This window comes from Ciconia boyciana, chromosome 7 (genome assembly GCF_034638445.1).
Source record: "Ciconia boyciana chromosome 7, ASM3463844v1, whole genome shotgun sequence".
NCBI classification, from domain to species: Eukaryota; Metazoa; Chordata; class Aves; order Ciconiiformes; family Ciconiidae; genus Ciconia; species Ciconia boyciana.
Genome location: NC_132940.1, coordinates 53,123,877 through 53,140,301, shown reverse-complemented (window position 1 = coordinate 53,140,301; position 16,425 = coordinate 53,123,877). Strand labels below are relative to the sequence as shown.

The window sequence follows — 16,425 nt, the reverse complement described above, 5'->3', positions numbered from 1 at the left end:
TATGGCCTGCATCTTATCAGAGACTGGCTGTCATTTAGAGCACAAAGTACTCGCGGGCCGTCTGCGTCTCACGAGTTTCAGCTTGTGCTGGTGTCACCAGTGTGCTGGTGGTAGTATGACTCCTGTGCTCCCTTTGAGCTCTGTAGAGGTTCTGGTGCTCCGTGGCACAGGAAGTCAGAGGGCAACATGCTTGGAATCAGTCTGTGTGGTCGTGTCTTCAATTTCCCCTACATTTGAACACAAGCAAGCCAACAACAATGCATCCCATTATTTTTAGTAGATTGGCTAACTTTCTGGTACTCTGTTAGAATGCAAATTAATTGTTTTTGCATGATTATCATGTTTTTAATTCCATGTAGATAATTTATGAAATTAACCCAAGCAAGTGTGCTTTGACATGAAAGACACTAGTTGAGTTCGGGGGTTTTTTTGGTTTGTTTTTTTTTTTTCTCCTCTGAGTTTTGGGGCAGCTGCACAAAACTAATGAATTAAAACCAGAAGAATGTGTAGGACGGTCTGTGTCAAAGTGCAGATAAGGTAGTTCCTGCTTTGTGTCATGGCAGAAAGTGCTTTAAAAAGCTGCATCTTCTCTGAGAGGGAAGTAATCCTCAAGGGAGAACATACATCACTTGTAAACCTCCTGTGATGGAGTGATGGTTTACTTAACTTAAGAATCCCAGATGACCAAAGTCTGTCTGCTGTGATTTCTTAAAGTTATTGATGAAGAGTTAGGCACTGATGTCCAGGTTCTAAAACGGATCTTTACAAAGTTCAGCACATTTGTCACTGACTAAGCGAAGCCTATCACTTAAAGTTGACTTTGAAAAATGATGATAAACTGCTACATGAGTAATGACGTATTTAATGCCTGTTAATCTTACCCTAGACCCATGTCTCTTGTACTTGAGGGTCATTCTGGTGTTGTCTGCCAAATTTGTTTTTTTCCTAAAATTTCCTTAATGATGCAAGGATCAAAACATCTAATTGGATGCTGTTTTCTTTTTAGTACTGTTGCTTATGAGGGTACCTATTAATCAAAAGTTAAATAGGTACTTATCATGGAGAGATTACTATTTGTATAAATGCAAATTTTTAAACTGACCAATGTACGCATTTGTTTTGAACTAGTATGCAACTGTGGAGTGTAAGGTTCACATTTCAAAAGCTGGAGAAGTCAGTGTCGTGTATGTTGCACGTTGTTAATGTTGTAGTGGACACACTACACTTTGCTTCTAATTTGGAAATCTATATAAAAACAAAAGGGAAGGAAATATTTTCAGCTAGGAATGATAACAAACTAAGAAGAAATAATAGAACAACCTTTTTTTCTTCAGGGCATGATGACTTAAGTTTCTGACTATCAAAAATGAAGTTTATTATTATGATCTAAAAATTTATCTCATCACCATTTCATTTACCAACATCACATTTTAGAGAGACTTTCATGTAAATAGCCCTGATAGCATATTATTTTATTTTATTATCTAGCTAACTACTGAATATGCTTTATTTTGGGTGGAGAACCAACATATATCAGTTATTTCTTATGTTAAAGTCTCTTTACAGTTTTATAGCCTTAAGGTAACAGCAGCCTTTACGTAAGTAATTTACCTTTATAGTTGTATATGTCCTTTCTGCATAAGAAAAAGTTAATTTTTTTTTTTTTTACATCACTAGATGAATCATTGGGTAATATTTCTTGTTTGCCTTTATAATTTTCATTATTTCCACCCAAAATAATGAGCATTATCATGTTCTGATTTATTCTAGTTTAACAGTTTTGATTTTGAAATTAAATCTTTCTGTGTCCATAAGTCTGATTCAAGATGTGAGTCTGTTTTATTAGGTTGCCTTGTCATTCTGCTACTAACCTCCTTCTAGCTGTCCAGTAAGCAGCACAGCTAAATTCTTTTGAAAGATTGAGTTATTAAAGCAGTTTTAATTAAAAATCTAAGGTAGAGACAGAGGACTGAAAGTTGCCCAAGTACTACCTTGCTACTGCAGACATCATGATTCTCATAAACTTGCCCCTTAATATAGATTAATAATCATTTGTACATTAAGCTAACCTTAATGACAGTATAGAAATGTATACTAGTTTGTGACCTCACATCACGATTTGGTAATATTTAGTTTCTTTTCTGTAGACAAGCGGGACAGATGTGTAATAGCCCGTAGAAACATATCTTGTATAAAGTCAGTAGTCATCATAGTTGTCAGTTTTGCTTCAGCCCCATACCTCAGTTCTCACATGCTCTGTCAGAGACAGAAAGACTTCGTGCTTGCCAGCCCTAGGAGCCCCAGGGACCGCTCCAAGAAATACAGTCAGCTTCTGTTCTGTTCGACTGAGGAGGGGGGAAATGTGTTGCCAAAGCAGTTTCATTAAGCTGCAGAGGTCTCGCTTGTGCATCTGGGGCAGGTGTAGGTCAAGACATTGATTGATTAGTAATCTACAATTTCATCAGCACAATGCACAATTCCTGTTTCTGGTGCTAAAAAGCATTAGTAGTAATGTTAAAATAATGTTCCAATGCTCAATACCTTGTAAAAATAGTTGAAGTGTTTTCAGACAAGCTCTTTTCTACTGCTGCCTGGTTATCTTTAGTCTGAAATAAAGGTGATACTGTTTTGTACAGTCAGCTGATAGCTTTGCTCAGATATGATATGCAAGGATTAATAATTAATGTGATATTAATACTTGCAACAAAAGTGACTTCAGTGATGGCAGCTGTGACTTTTATTTATTTTTTTTTTTTCTCCCCCTGTCTAAAATGACTACTTAAGACTCAGCTTTTATTATGTTTCTACAGCAGGCTAAACATACAGTCTGGAGGTGATCTTTTCCTGTTGTAGGATTCACCTACAACAAGGAAAAGAAAAAATGTACGCTATGTATATGTCTTTGTAGGAAGCACATTCCTTCATGTTTTCTCCCGTTAATGCCATGCAAAAGGAGATTTTCAACCAGGTCACTAGCAGGCAGTTGTTGATGAACTCATATCCATGAAATTGATATGTTGACTGACCCTTGGAGATTTTAATAGTGATATTAAAATAATGTGTTTAGCACCTTGTCTTGTTCTAGGGTTTAAAATAATATTTCTGAGAGGATACAAACATCTTCCTCTATTTAATAATGAAAGCATCTCACCTGATGTACTTAGATGGTTAGAGCATGTCCCTGTCCTTCTCATTGTCTTTCTGGAACTGATAACTGGAGTACAGGTATTCTAGATGTTGCTCAGATTAAAATACCTTTTATCTCAGGATAGCAAAGGGATTTAAGGCAAGTAGAAAAGTTGTCAGTAACGCTGGTGAATATAATGGTGGATGTCTAGCTTTATATGTCTGAGAGGGGAAGCCTGATTTATAAATGTATTTACAACATTTTTGTATCATAATTATCTCATTCCAGTGAGCATATTTTGAAGTCAGAATTTATAGAAAGAACTCAATTAAACTGGCCGCAAATTCAAATCTGATTATAGATTGCAATACATATAAGAAACATTTTGTAACAATAGAGGAAAGCTACTACGGTGTAGCATCAGTTAGCATCTTCATTCAAACTACTAGTAACTGAAGAGCATGCTCGCTATTTTCTGCAAGCTTGCATTTTAAAGGCTGTATATTTTTAATGATTCATGGATTTACTACACGAACTATTACAAATTCCATTTAAACTTTTCAGGGTTCTGCAGTGCTTTTATTACACTAATGAGCTAATTGTTTAATAATCATTCACATGATTCATCCTCCTGCTCAGCCTTTTTTCAAAATCTTTTAGCTGCTGAAACTCTCTTGACAAACCAATATTTATAGCAGTTTGACAGCAGGATGAGGAACAGCGTTTGTCTTTGTAACAGCTTAAAGAAAAGGCCTTTCCTGCACCCAGCCATGCAGTTACAATCTTGACCTCTTTCTTACGCTGGGAACATACACAGAGCAGACAAGCAGCACCTCCCATGTGTTTTCTTGACCCTTTGACTGTCCATTCACTTCCCATCTGTTTTGCAGCCTTAAAGGAACAGAGGAGGCCCTCTACTTATAAATCTGTCTTTGCAGCTGATAAATGATGTTCTGTCTCTTTAAGGGCAGCCTGGGTGGTTTTGCCTTCCCCCGCGCCCCCCCCCCCCCCCCCCAAAAAAAAAAAAAACAAAAAAAACCACACCAAAACTTTAGGTTTCCTCTTGGCCTCATCCAGAGGAAAATATGGTATGTGAACAAGAGGAAACTGGCAAAAAATGTGATGGGTAGTTTCACAGGATTTTCTAAAATTCAGCAGGACGTGACCCTGCAACGATCAGTAAATTATAGTAGCTGTTAGGCTGTGGTTGTGCGAGACACGAGAAAGCATGTTGATTCAGGTCTTGTAACTGTGGCTGGAAAAGTCTGCTTTCTGGGGCGTTATTTGGCGTGGCTGTGAGCGTGCTGCCGTGATACTATTTCAACAAGAAGTAAAGCTTTTGCATGGTCCTTAGAAAGTCCAGAAATGTGGTACAAAAGGCTGAACTCCGAAATGATGATTCTGCCCCCCCCCGCCCCCCACTTCTCCACCTGGCTGTTCATAGGGGGTTGTATACTACTGTGGGGTTTGTGTCTTAGGTAGCCCTAAGCTAAAATTCAGCTTTCAATAGGAAACTGTGGATCGACATTTCCAGTTTTTAATGGTGTGCTTCTGGGCATTCTGATGAAATCTGACTACAGACTGGGCTTTCCTTTTTACTAGAGGAAAGATGATGCATTCACAGCAGTAAATTCAACATTTCTGCCTCTATGGTTAATTAACCATAACATAGAAGTAGCACAGCAAGCAGTGCGAATGTTTATAGGCAAGGAAGGGATTAAGAAAGGAAGAAAGATTTAAAAAAAAAAAAAGGGGGGGGGGGGCGACACTAAAGTCTAGGCAGAATCCAGAGCAAAAGGAGTAACAACCATGAGCTTTCAAATATCAAAGCCATGTAAACATTAGTTGGAGGTAGAAATCACTTTAATGTAGAACAGGAGGATTTATTATGATGTATTAACACATTTTTATCTTGGTTGTTTCATGCTATAAGTTTCATCAAAGTACAAAATAAAGATGGATCTGTGTCCAGAAAGTTTTACAATTTTTCTTGATGCTGCAACTGAAAATTGATGTCATATGGGCAAACTTGTAAACAAGGGAAGGGAAAGCTTTTTGATTTGCCTAAAATACTCGTGCAGTTTTCTCCCTGTTGTGGCACAGACAAACATGAACATCTTTAAAATTCTGTGCTAAAACCATTGTTTTTTTACAGGTAAGTATGTATGATTTGAATGTCTCAAAATTCATTGATCTTCAGAAGCATAAGCAGGACAGGTTTTGTGGGCAGAGGCCACGTCTTTTATTAAACCAATTAATGCAGTTGGAAAATATCTAGAAAACTTTTGCTTGCTACTTAGGGCATGGTTGAAATAAATCAGTAATGTCCTTTGCTTTTGTAAATTTGTATTTAATATTATTTTGAGATTATTTGGCCTTACCTCAGGAGATTTGTTTGATAACTTACTTTAGCTGTTTCATTTTTAGCAGTGATTCCCCAGCCTCTGCACTTTTAATTAGTAGATAAGCTCAGCTATCTAAGGCAGCAATCAGTAAGCAAGCACTCCTTGAAAGACTGGATATTTCAGGGGTTTCCCTTCTGACCAGCTTATGATATTAGGAAAAGCAAACTTTATCTGTGGCTGCGTCTTTCTGTGTTCACAGTGTATCCAGATCCTCATTACAGATCAATTAGTCTGGTTTTGAGCCTTTTAGATTTAGGATCACAGGATTAATGAAAAGAAAATAAGTGGGTAGCAGTATCATTTCATATGGAGATAAGGAGAGACTGAGCATGAATGAGGATCTCAAGACGTCTGAATAAAGAATTTCCTCATTCTGTCAGTGAAGTTTTATGGGATATGGAGGGAGGATTATGGGAATATTCATGACTAGATCAAGAGGCATAACGAGTTGATGTATGAACCAGCTTATCTTTTAGGTAAACACGGGGTAAATGGGAAGTAGAATAGCCATTCATTGCGCCTCGGCCTGTGAATTTTACTGTTCTAAAGATGGAAACAAGGGCTTAGTTACAGTTATTTTTCATTGATTTAATTTGATTTTTTGATCACTGTTTAACAGGTGCTAGAAGAACTGTATTTGTAACTTCAGGTCTGCATTAAAACTACCAAAGACTATGTCGTCTTTCTAGAATCCAGTGTAAGCGATAGTATATATTTAAATTTCTGCAGTACCGTATAATAAGAATGTAGTACTTCAACAGCCTTCTGTGATACTGGAGCATTGTATAACAGTGCAGGGGTAGTTCAGTCTGTTACAAAAATAATTTGCTAGCAAGCTGAATGCTTTTAATCTGTGGTTTACTTGTACATGGAAAAACGCGGTATCACAAAACCTAGAAAGAGCAACAGGTCACCTTTGTCTATCCCTTAATTTACTTATATAGTAAGTATTCTTACCTAAAACCCAAATGAGGTTCTGGGTTTGGCATGTTGATAAACCTTCCTCAAAACAAAATGTACTATAATTTACAAGTGTAAGTCACTAATATTTTGATCTAGATGTCAATCAAAACCCTGTAAAAGTGGGTACACAGCTTGTGCATTTCACAGAGTAGAGAACTTCCCCAAGTAAAGATGGGTAACATCTGACTCTTGAATTGTAACAATTAATTGTTGTTCCAAATGCACTGTCACATGGCGCTGATGAAACTATGGGCAGTTATCCCAGAATTGCAGACCCTGCACTTGCACTCATTAGAAGAGTTCTGCCTGAGCATTTATATTTACTGGTTTATTAAGATGTGTGTTGTGTAAATGCATAACTCTGCTATTAGCCTATTTAAAAAGTAAACCAATTTGGTAGACTGCTTCTCTGTGCTACAGAATGGACTTGTGGGAAAATGGTACAGGTTGGCTGGGGTCTGCTGCTGCAAAAGGCTTTACTACTGCTAAGAATACAGGGCATAGCATGAATAATTGCAGCTATTTGGCAGTCATTGTAACTGTTCTTTTTTAAGAATAGCCAGCATGTTTTTTCAAAGTATTAAATTACCTAAAGACCTCATAATTATAACAGTTAAGCAATCATTTCAATTCAGTCCAAGTATAAAAACTAATAAAGTGCTCATAATAGGGAGGCAATTTTAGTATGTCTGTTCTCTGCGCAAACACAGCTGATTCAGTATATTCTGGTGGAATACATATTTGCTATCCTGTTATTTTAATATGCCCTAATCAGAAAATTAAAATAGATTTTGTTGGCACGAACCTTTTTTTAAGGGTGAAGTAGTAATTACAGATTTTTGCTGATGCTGTTAATTTTCAGGACTGGAATATTTCATTAGCAAGAGGTTGAGAAGGGAAAATATTTGCATTTAATACTGCTAAATCTGCCTGCTTTCACTGAATCTAATGGCTTGATCAATATAAAGAACATACTTGGGGAAAGCATGTAGCAATTAAGAAAAAAAAATCCACATCAAAAATAAAGCTATTGAAAGCACAACATGAAGAGATCTTCTGGGTCATGAGATCTAATCTCCAGTTATCACTGGCAACTGCTGCTCATTTGGGAGAGTGGGGTCCAGGATTAATAACTTCCAAAAATACGTCAACTCCGTCCAAGATAATAGGACATTATTTCAAAGGCTAATTTTGTAAACGTATATAGAGCATCAGTATTGGAAGCCGAGCTAAGTAGTTGCCTAAATAAATGCCATAGAATTAATGTTTTCATTACACAAGAGGTTTATATACTGACATGCAAACAATACATATTCTTTTTTTATTTACAAAGATAGTAATGAAAACACTTTGAATGTGCTTAGTAAGGAGAAGTGATCATGGGACTACTTTTTTTTCACTGGCAGCTTTCAAAGATTCTCTCTGCTGAACTGAATCGAGGATTTTATTTATTATTATTATTACCCCCCCCCCCCCGCTAAAAATCAGCTACTGCTGGTTTTTAACTTCCAAGATACAGCTTTTGCCCTCACACTGACTGTAATCTTCATTTAATATCAAAGTACGTTACAAAAACAAAATCAGCTGAAATTCAAGAAAGTTCTTTGGTGTTTTCTTTAGGACCCAGAGTGTGATTCAGCCTCACTGTACATCTGTGTTTGCAGATAAGCACCATTGGGGAAGGGGGCACTGAAGTGTTGAAAGTATAAGTGGCTTGCCCTTCGTCACCTAAGAATTGCATGATAAAGATATAAGTTTGAGATTTCATCATCCTCATGCAGGCTATTTTCTATATTTTATTTCAAATGCTAACTAAAATTCTCTACTTCTGTTAGAACAGGACTACAAGGTATTTTTGAGGTTTTATTATTATCATTATTATTATAATTACTCTAAAATTGATTTAATAACTGTCTGTGGGATTGTCACTTTGTTACTGGAAGAAACTTTTATCTCCCTTAGCTACATTCTTAGAGCATTCTCTTTGGAGGTAATTTTTTTTTTCTACTCATGCTTATGTACCCATTTAAAGCTTATTGGTTTATTTTTCTTTCTGTTTTGCTGTTATTTCAGCTCAGCAAAGCAAGTTTATAACATATGGTATTGCTAAAGAGATGAAAACATTAATAAAAGATTTTTTAAAAAAGCTAAGCTCAAACCTTGTATCTCATACAAGAGAACATACGGCTTTAATCCAATAGTATTTTTAGCTTGGAAAAAAAATCTTGTCTGTGTTTATGCTCATCTAACTTATTTTTGCCTGTCCTACTGCTCTCCCCCTTTTCCTTCATATTTCTGAAGTGTGTGTGTTTTTCATGACTATAATCACACACAGAAGGAGCTTCAAATGAGGATGTGGTGAGAGAGAAGCAGGAAATCTCACAGGCTTTGGATTCCAGCTACGTTCTAAATCTTGCTTCATAAGCAATTTAATAAATCAAATAGGTTATATGATGACAAGTGTTGTATGGAATTGAGAAAAGAGTGGAAAAATGCCTAAACCCCTGAATTTTTCCAAATCAATGTTGCCTTTTTATTCTTAGTAACTATTTGTAGTTGTGTTCAAGTCGTGTTTTTATAGAGAAATAAAATCCCAGCTTTAGTGTTTATATAAAATAAGATTCTGCCCACATCCATCTGGTTACTACTGAAATGCAAGGAAATCAAGTGCAAGTTTTAAACATTCTTAACATTGTGCATGCCCTTTTGAATAGGTGTCCTGAATACTGACGTTTCGTTCCCTGAAATTCTCCCTGCTGAAAGGGCACTAGCTTTCAACTCTCTTTAGAATGATTAGTAGTGTTTGTGACACTTGCTGTGGAGAATAAGGAAATTTGGTTAAAAGAGAAAGGGATTAGTAGGCATTATTTAAAAGATAACAACTCCCTACATGTAACAAGTGTACAGTAGTTCTGCTGTGCATCACCTAATGGAAATTTCCGTTTTCTGAAATACAACATTTCTAGTATTGGATTGCTTTGGTACATTTTTGAATTATTAAATTAGCATGAGAATCATAAAATATGTTTGTAGAAGTTCTTCAAATGGGACAGGGTTTCATTTCTTCTGATGTAGAAAAATGTTCTAAATCTTAGTCATTAATAAGCTCAATGCATAGGGTAATATTGACGACAGCATTAGTTTTTGTTCATGTTTGCAGGTTTGGGGGGCGGGGGGGGGTTCAGTGCAGTAGTTTTTGTTTGTTTGTTTTTTCTTTCTGGGCATGTCCTCTATTAAGTAGTAGGTATTTGAATGGTGATCTTTTAAATTCCTCCAGAAAAAGTTCGGGAAATCCAGGAAAAACTTGAAGCCTTCATAGAAGCCCTCCATCAAGAAAAGTAGATTGTTCAAGCAGGTAATCATGTTTAGATCATAACAAGATTGCTACTTTTCTCTCATTGTTCAGTATAAAGTGATTATCCATCTCTTTAAATGCACATGTTTTCATGCAGAATTTGTGAAAATTCCTTTTTGTTTTATTCTAGTGCCTGGCTGCTGCTGCTGCTTCTTGCTTTTAATCTGCAGAACTATACTTTCAGCTTTTACGCTACAAGCAGATATAAAACTTAGTAGAAATACAATTACTGGCTAGTTATTCAGATATGGTGAAACACTGTAGGCTATTCAATTACTCTCAGTTCATTATTTTTATCTGTGTTAAGAGAAAGAAGGCATAACTAGCTGGAATCAAAATTAGGGGAACACTTTTCCTGTCTAGAAAAGCATTTTGATTCTTTTTTTTCCTTAAAGGCACTGTGTTGTTAGCAAAAATATTTACATGCCGGCAATTTCCAAATTTCTTTCTTCTATATTAATTCTCAAAAACGTAAGCCTAAGTGCTGTCATATATGTGCACACATTTTCAAATAATCTCATTTCTGTTTCAACAGCAATTTTACACAAGAGCGCAGCCTTTTCCAGGATACCTTGCACAAAGAAGACTGAATAGACATGGCTTTTGTGTCGCATTCTCTTTCCTGCCTTTTGGGGAGCATCCTGAAATGTTGGAGGAGAAAGAAAATAATGTTTCATGGGATTGAGAAGTTCAGTTAAAATCCACCTGCTCTTTTAATTTTTGAAGTTAACACACATGACAGAAGAATCTGACTCGTGTGTCAATGAGATAACTTGGGAGCTTGCTGAAGTTGTACATTTAAGGTTGGTTTTTTTTCCTGAAAGGAAAAAAAGCTTTTATTTTTGGCATCTGTCTTGTATGGTAGAGCTGGATCAGATTCATAAAATGATATTATCTGTTGTCATTTTCCTGCCTGCAAATGATCCTGGGAGTTTGACATAAAGTTTTAGTATTTGTATGTACATTAAAACGCCCTTCTAAGTAATGTCATTTGTATTTGTTATGCTCTCTGTTGAAGCATTCTCTGATCACTCTGGTACAGATTTAAAAGCATGATATTGAGATCTTGAGAGGAAGTTGTGGATTTTGTTAGACTCCTAAACTCTTGAGAGGCATCATCCAAGCAATTCTTGTAGTCCTTTCAAGTAAAGTACAGACTGGTATTCACTGACACCTTAAAAGGTTTGGCTCAGGAAATAATGTCAACAGCTGCTCCTTTTACCTGTTCTTTCCTAATACGTGTTGTTACTCTTGAATCATAGCCGATTACATTTCATTTCTGGGATTGTACAGACTCTGATTTCCTTGTTAACTCCTCCCTTCACCATAGGTACAAAGTAACCTGATCGAATACATGTGAAATGTAGAAAGATACTCCATACAATTCCAACTTGTCCAACCTCCTTAACTAAAAAAGGAAAAATGTAATTAATTTCATTTTTCTAATAGCTACTGTAAGACCAAAATTGCTTTTATAAGAATGTTATGCACAAGGACCTTCCACGCCTACTTGATTTCTATCATTCAGTACAGTAAAAATAGTAAGTAGTCTTTCTTTTACTGCCTTTCAGTTTTGTCATAGAAATGTCACTTCTGACAAATTTAAGCATGATATAGGCTCTGTATCACAGGTGCCTGGTGATTAATCACCACCATATTTTTCTGCCCACACTTTGCCACAAATGATCTGGATACACTTCTGAATACTTCTGTGGAAGATGATATTAGGCCTGAAACAGTTTGTTTTGCAGTTGTCTGATTATGTACATGGAAAAATTGACCTAGGTTTGTTTTTCCCTTTTGAAAAGGCTATTGATTTTGATGTGTGGCAATTAAAAGAGAGGAATGTGAACATTGTCCAACAGATACTGTTTCTGTTTGCTCTCAGAGGAAACAATACAAAATTTGGTAAGATATTCCACAAATGTTCAGACATAAAATATTTAGTCAAGTGGACAAAAAGTTAACATAGAGCTATTCATAAAATGGCGTTGAAAGTTTAAATATTTCAAGGTAATCTAACTGAATGTTTTGGGATTTTCTGTTTAAAATTACTTCCTGAAAATGAGTGTTTGAGAACAGAAAAATGAAAAAATGGCTTGTGTCATCATCGTCTCTGAAGATAACTTCAGAAATGTAAGTTTGCACAATTCTGAAGGCAGAGTCCTTAGGTTGTATAGCAAGTGAAATAAGTCTGTACTTGTGTTAAATCCCTCTTTGTAAAAAACAAACAAAAAAACCAAAACAACAACAAAAACTTTTGCATTTACCTAGAGATCACTGTTTGAAACTTCTGTGTAATGTAAATGTTGCAAAATGTCGCATCCAGTGGCCCAGCATTCATCTTTTTTAGTGTGAAGTTCCTGTAGTTTTAGTTCTGACTTCTCTGTGCTGCTCATCTAAGACTTAGCATGATGTATTCCATGAAAACTAGGTATTTATTGAATAAAAATGTAACTGAAGGAATAATAAAATGTGGGTTTTGAACACAGTCCTATTGCACCTAATTCAGAAGTCACTTTGGCCTTCTTTTTCTCATTTGTTAAATTGTGAAAAAGTATACTGTTAATGATATTGAAACATCTGATTCGCAAGTGTTGTGTCAGCACCAAGTTAGTGGCAACTGTACTGTTATCTCTTACTATATAAATTAATGATTACCTTACCATTTATGTAATACATTTAGACAAAGATGTCCTATGAAAAATCATTATGTTGAAAGGTTATCTCTCTGGAAGTTTAGATAATGAACTGATATTCAAAGCATAAATGAAGACTGGTTCTAGAGTGTTAGTTTCAGGTACATTTAAAATAAACATGCTTACTGGGACAATGGGTTTGAGAATTATAGAGCAGTCAGCTTACCAACCCATGAATTCAGGAATATATCTTTTTCTTTTTTTTTTCTTTTAGATGAAGAAAAATTTTACTAAATCAATTGGGGGAAAAAAAAACCCCTTACTGTAAAACTGTGATATTGACAGTGCTGCATATTTGCTCCACAAAGCTTAAATTGCAGAGAGGGGCATGTTAGGATCAGTGAAGGATTATAACTCTACGTTAACTTGATTTCCATTCTTAAACTAACCAAAAATGGTCTTAACAAATAAGCAACAGGTAATTTTATGCTGGTTTTTATAGGATTTTATGTTAAGGTTAGAGGAAAGAAGAGTTATGGCAAGTTGTGCTTATCTCACTAGTAAGTTAACATCACTTAACAAAAGTAAAAGTGGACTTAATAGGTGCTACTGGTTGGCCACTTCAAAATTGCTCCTTATAAGGCGTATCTTTAGATAGTTAGCTGTAGTTATGTTAAGCAGCATAAGAAGGATGTGCTGACTATTACAACAATTTTTAGATAGTAAACACAACTATTTAAACTGTCTCTAAAATTCATGTGATACTGAAAAGTATGTTGTTCCAAACTGTTTTGCATAAGTTCAGGATATTTTTCTGTATTACATATACTACCTTCAGGTTCTGCATAAAGCGATTTATTGTAAGGAGCAAAGACTAATCTGCAATTTCTGTGGCTTTTTGAGATTAAGGAGGGGATCAGCAAATGCAAATATAATTATTCTATAAATGGATATGTCATTTCCAAAGCATGTTCTTTACTGTCATGTAGATGTGGTAAGATATTTCTGGTTTTCATGAAATGAGACATTTATGAGCCAAGGTTTAAATATTAATGGCCAAGGGTTTTTCTGTTGCTTCTTCATGAAAAAGGTATGCTTCATGAAAAATGGTGCTTTTTCAAATGTCAAGAATTATTCTTCTGAGTGGTTACTAGTAACCTCATCCTAAGTTATCAGACCATAAGAGAGAAGAAAAAACTTGGAAATGTGTAAAAGTGTCAAAAGCAAGCATAGTTAAGTTAGAGGGTGAAAATGTCAAGTGAAGTACTTAGTTATTACAAACGTACTGGTATGCTCTATTTCCCCATCAAGGATACATTGATCAATTTTTTGTCTTGAGTATATTTTGAACCTAAATGGAGTTATGATGTGTTTCCAAAGCTAAAGTTTAGAGAATTTAATTTTTTTATATCTTAAATGTAACTTAGTAACTCTTAACAATTGTATTAAAAACGATGCAAGAGATTTCATCATTTCAGTTGAGAAATGTTGAAATATGTCAACATATTTCAGAGCCCCTTGAGTCAGTTAGAACTCTTTGTTCTTGGTGGGATTTGGTCCTGGCGATGTCTGTGGGATATTTTTATGTCAGTGAAGGTGTTGCCATATGAACTCAGTCTGTGATGATACCTCTGTGTTTTTGCAGAGTTGCAGCCTGAGTTTTCTTTGACTATTTGGAATGTGTTTCTAGGTCTTGAGGTGCTTCAGGAAATGTTCTGCATGCTTCCTCATGTGGATGGGATGTACAGTGGTGAAGATTACTCAGATACTGGGGTACCTCACAAGAACTTAGCATGTATGGCTATCTGAAAAAACAGCAGCTAATAAACTAGCTTCCCATATTTTCCTTTTACTTTCATTTCCTCAGGAAGCATGAACTCCGTTGACTGCGAAGTAGAAACCTGCCCATTTCCAAAGCCTGGAGAGAAAGAGGTTTGACTACAGTTCTGATTACAACTACCATGCTAGGCTGAACTACTGTATTTCCAGTTTCTGCTGTCTTGTGTACAGACATGATTCTTGATGCTTGATTTCCAGGCTAGGAGATATTCTATGAACGCTCTCTGATCACCTGCATAATGGAAATAAATATATTTTTCTATAGAGCTTAATAATTGGCTTAAATTAAAAAAAAACTACTTTCTTCTTGGCATGAAGATTGCAAGTAATCTTGAAGGATTCTATCACTTTACTTGATAGGATGCCCATCTGTGACTTACCCATAAGTGACTTACCATCTCCAAGGCACTTGTTTATTTTATTTTATTTTTTTGTGTCAGTTTAGAGCTATTGGATCCCGTTCTATTTTGTAATCTAGTTCAGTAATCTATTTTGTAATCTAGTTCAGTAATCCATCTTCCCTTACAGAAATCTTTACAGGCCATGATCAGTCACTTGCTACTTTTTATTCAGTAAGATAAATGAAATGCATTGTAAAGCCCTTGGAAGATAGGTCCTATGTAGTCAGGTAACTCTTACAGTTGTAGTTTGTCAAAAGTGTTATATGTTCTATATGGCTGTGATCATAGACCTTTTACAGAACAAGGCTGTTGTCAAGAATTTTTCAGTATAAAATACTATACAGAAACAAAGGGAAGAAGCTGAAAGGATGTAGAGATTGTAATGATTGTTTATGCTGCAGTGCTGGAATGGAAAACCCATGCAGATTTCTGTGTACGCAAGTCTGGCTTGCATCTGCCATCACCTCAGTGCTGTAGCACATCAGAACGCGAAGTTATCTAAGCTGTTGTTCTGTAAGAAATGCTAAAAATCACAGGCATTTTAGTTTTTACTATAGAATTGATTAAGGAAATAGTTCTGAAAGTGCTTCTGGAGCGGCATGTGAAACAAGAAACCTTTGTTCTAGAAACCTTTCTGAAACTGACTCTAGATAAGTTTCTTGGATTGGTCCCATCAGTCAGTGGGGAAGCGTTTCAAGAAGTGGCTCTAGAAGTGACTGGCAATAAGGCTGAGAGTTGTCTAGCAGCTAATGTAGTGTTTCTTGAATTGATTCTTGATGGGGTTCTAGGCATGGTTCTGGAGATTAATCCAGAAATGAGCCCGCCGTTGGCTGTGGGACATTCTGGAATTGGTTCTAGGTGCTGTTCTAGAGCCAATTCCAAAGTATTTCTAGCCATTTCTGCTGAAAAGCTGTTTACTGTGCATAGCTACAAAGGTTGTGTGTTTGTGTTTCAGAACACTGATAGAAGGCTGTTTACTTGCTGCTGTTGTAAGTCTGTAGGGTCTAAGAGGGCTTCCAGAGCAGCGTGTCCTAACCTGTGTGGTGATTTCACATTCTGACTTTAAAATGGATTTCTGAACTATTCTTGGTAGTGACAACCAAAAGATGAGCTTTGTTCAAGTTTTTCACCCAAAGGACGACAGTGAACTTTCTGAAGGTTAATCAGAGTGGTGCATTTATTAACACCTTGGATTATACCATTCCTAATACAGGGGAAGATGTGATGTTTGAATTAAAAAGGTATTTTATAATAAGTTTTATAACAGAAATAGCTTAAGTATTGTATCCTCTTTAACATTTTAGAGGCTTTTTTACAGGAAAGAGCTGGGCATCACTGGACAAGACTGACAGCTGCCACATCCTTAGAACTGCAAAGGACAAGCACATTCTATTTGTGCTATACTACTGTCAACCTTACCATTTGGAAATGACACAAACTCTACCCTTCACTGAATCTGCACATTCATGTTTCATAAAGGAGCATCTCTTCCAGACTGCTGGAATACAGTAGATTGCACAACAAAAGCCTCTTTAGAATCTAGAAATTATTTCACTACAGAAATCATAACCAAAGATCATTTTCACTTCCATTTCAAGCAACTGTTCTTTCTTTGCTAGCCTCATGAAATAAGTGTTAAGGTAACGGTATGCCTCCTATATTTAAGAACATTTGAGGCAGTATTTTGCCTCATCTT

The 16,425-nt window shown here is 36.0% G+C and overlaps 1 protein-coding gene across 5 annotated transcripts in view; it reads left to right on the top strand.

Moving 5' to 3' along the window:
* Positions 1-14,421, top strand: part of OPA1 (OPA1 mitochondrial dynamin like GTPase) — a 61,266-nt gene extending 46,845 nt beyond the window's left edge. For 4 of the 5 annotated variants that reach the window (XR_012043269.1, XR_012043267.1, XR_012043268.1 and 1 more), the window contains 3 exons: positions 9,773-9,850; positions 10,386-10,653; positions 14,357-14,421. Coding sequence is in view for 1 of the 5 variants with exons in the window: in XM_072866611.1 (XP_072722712.1) it covers positions 9,773-9,837 (65 nt within the window). In the remaining 4 variants the exon portion in view is untranslated. Of the gene's footprint in view, positions 1-9,772; positions 9,851-10,385; positions 12,461-14,356 lie in introns of those variants that run through there. The other variant, XM_072866611.1, reaches the window with a different exon arrangement.
* Positions 14,422-16,425: the final 2,004 nt, after the last annotated feature.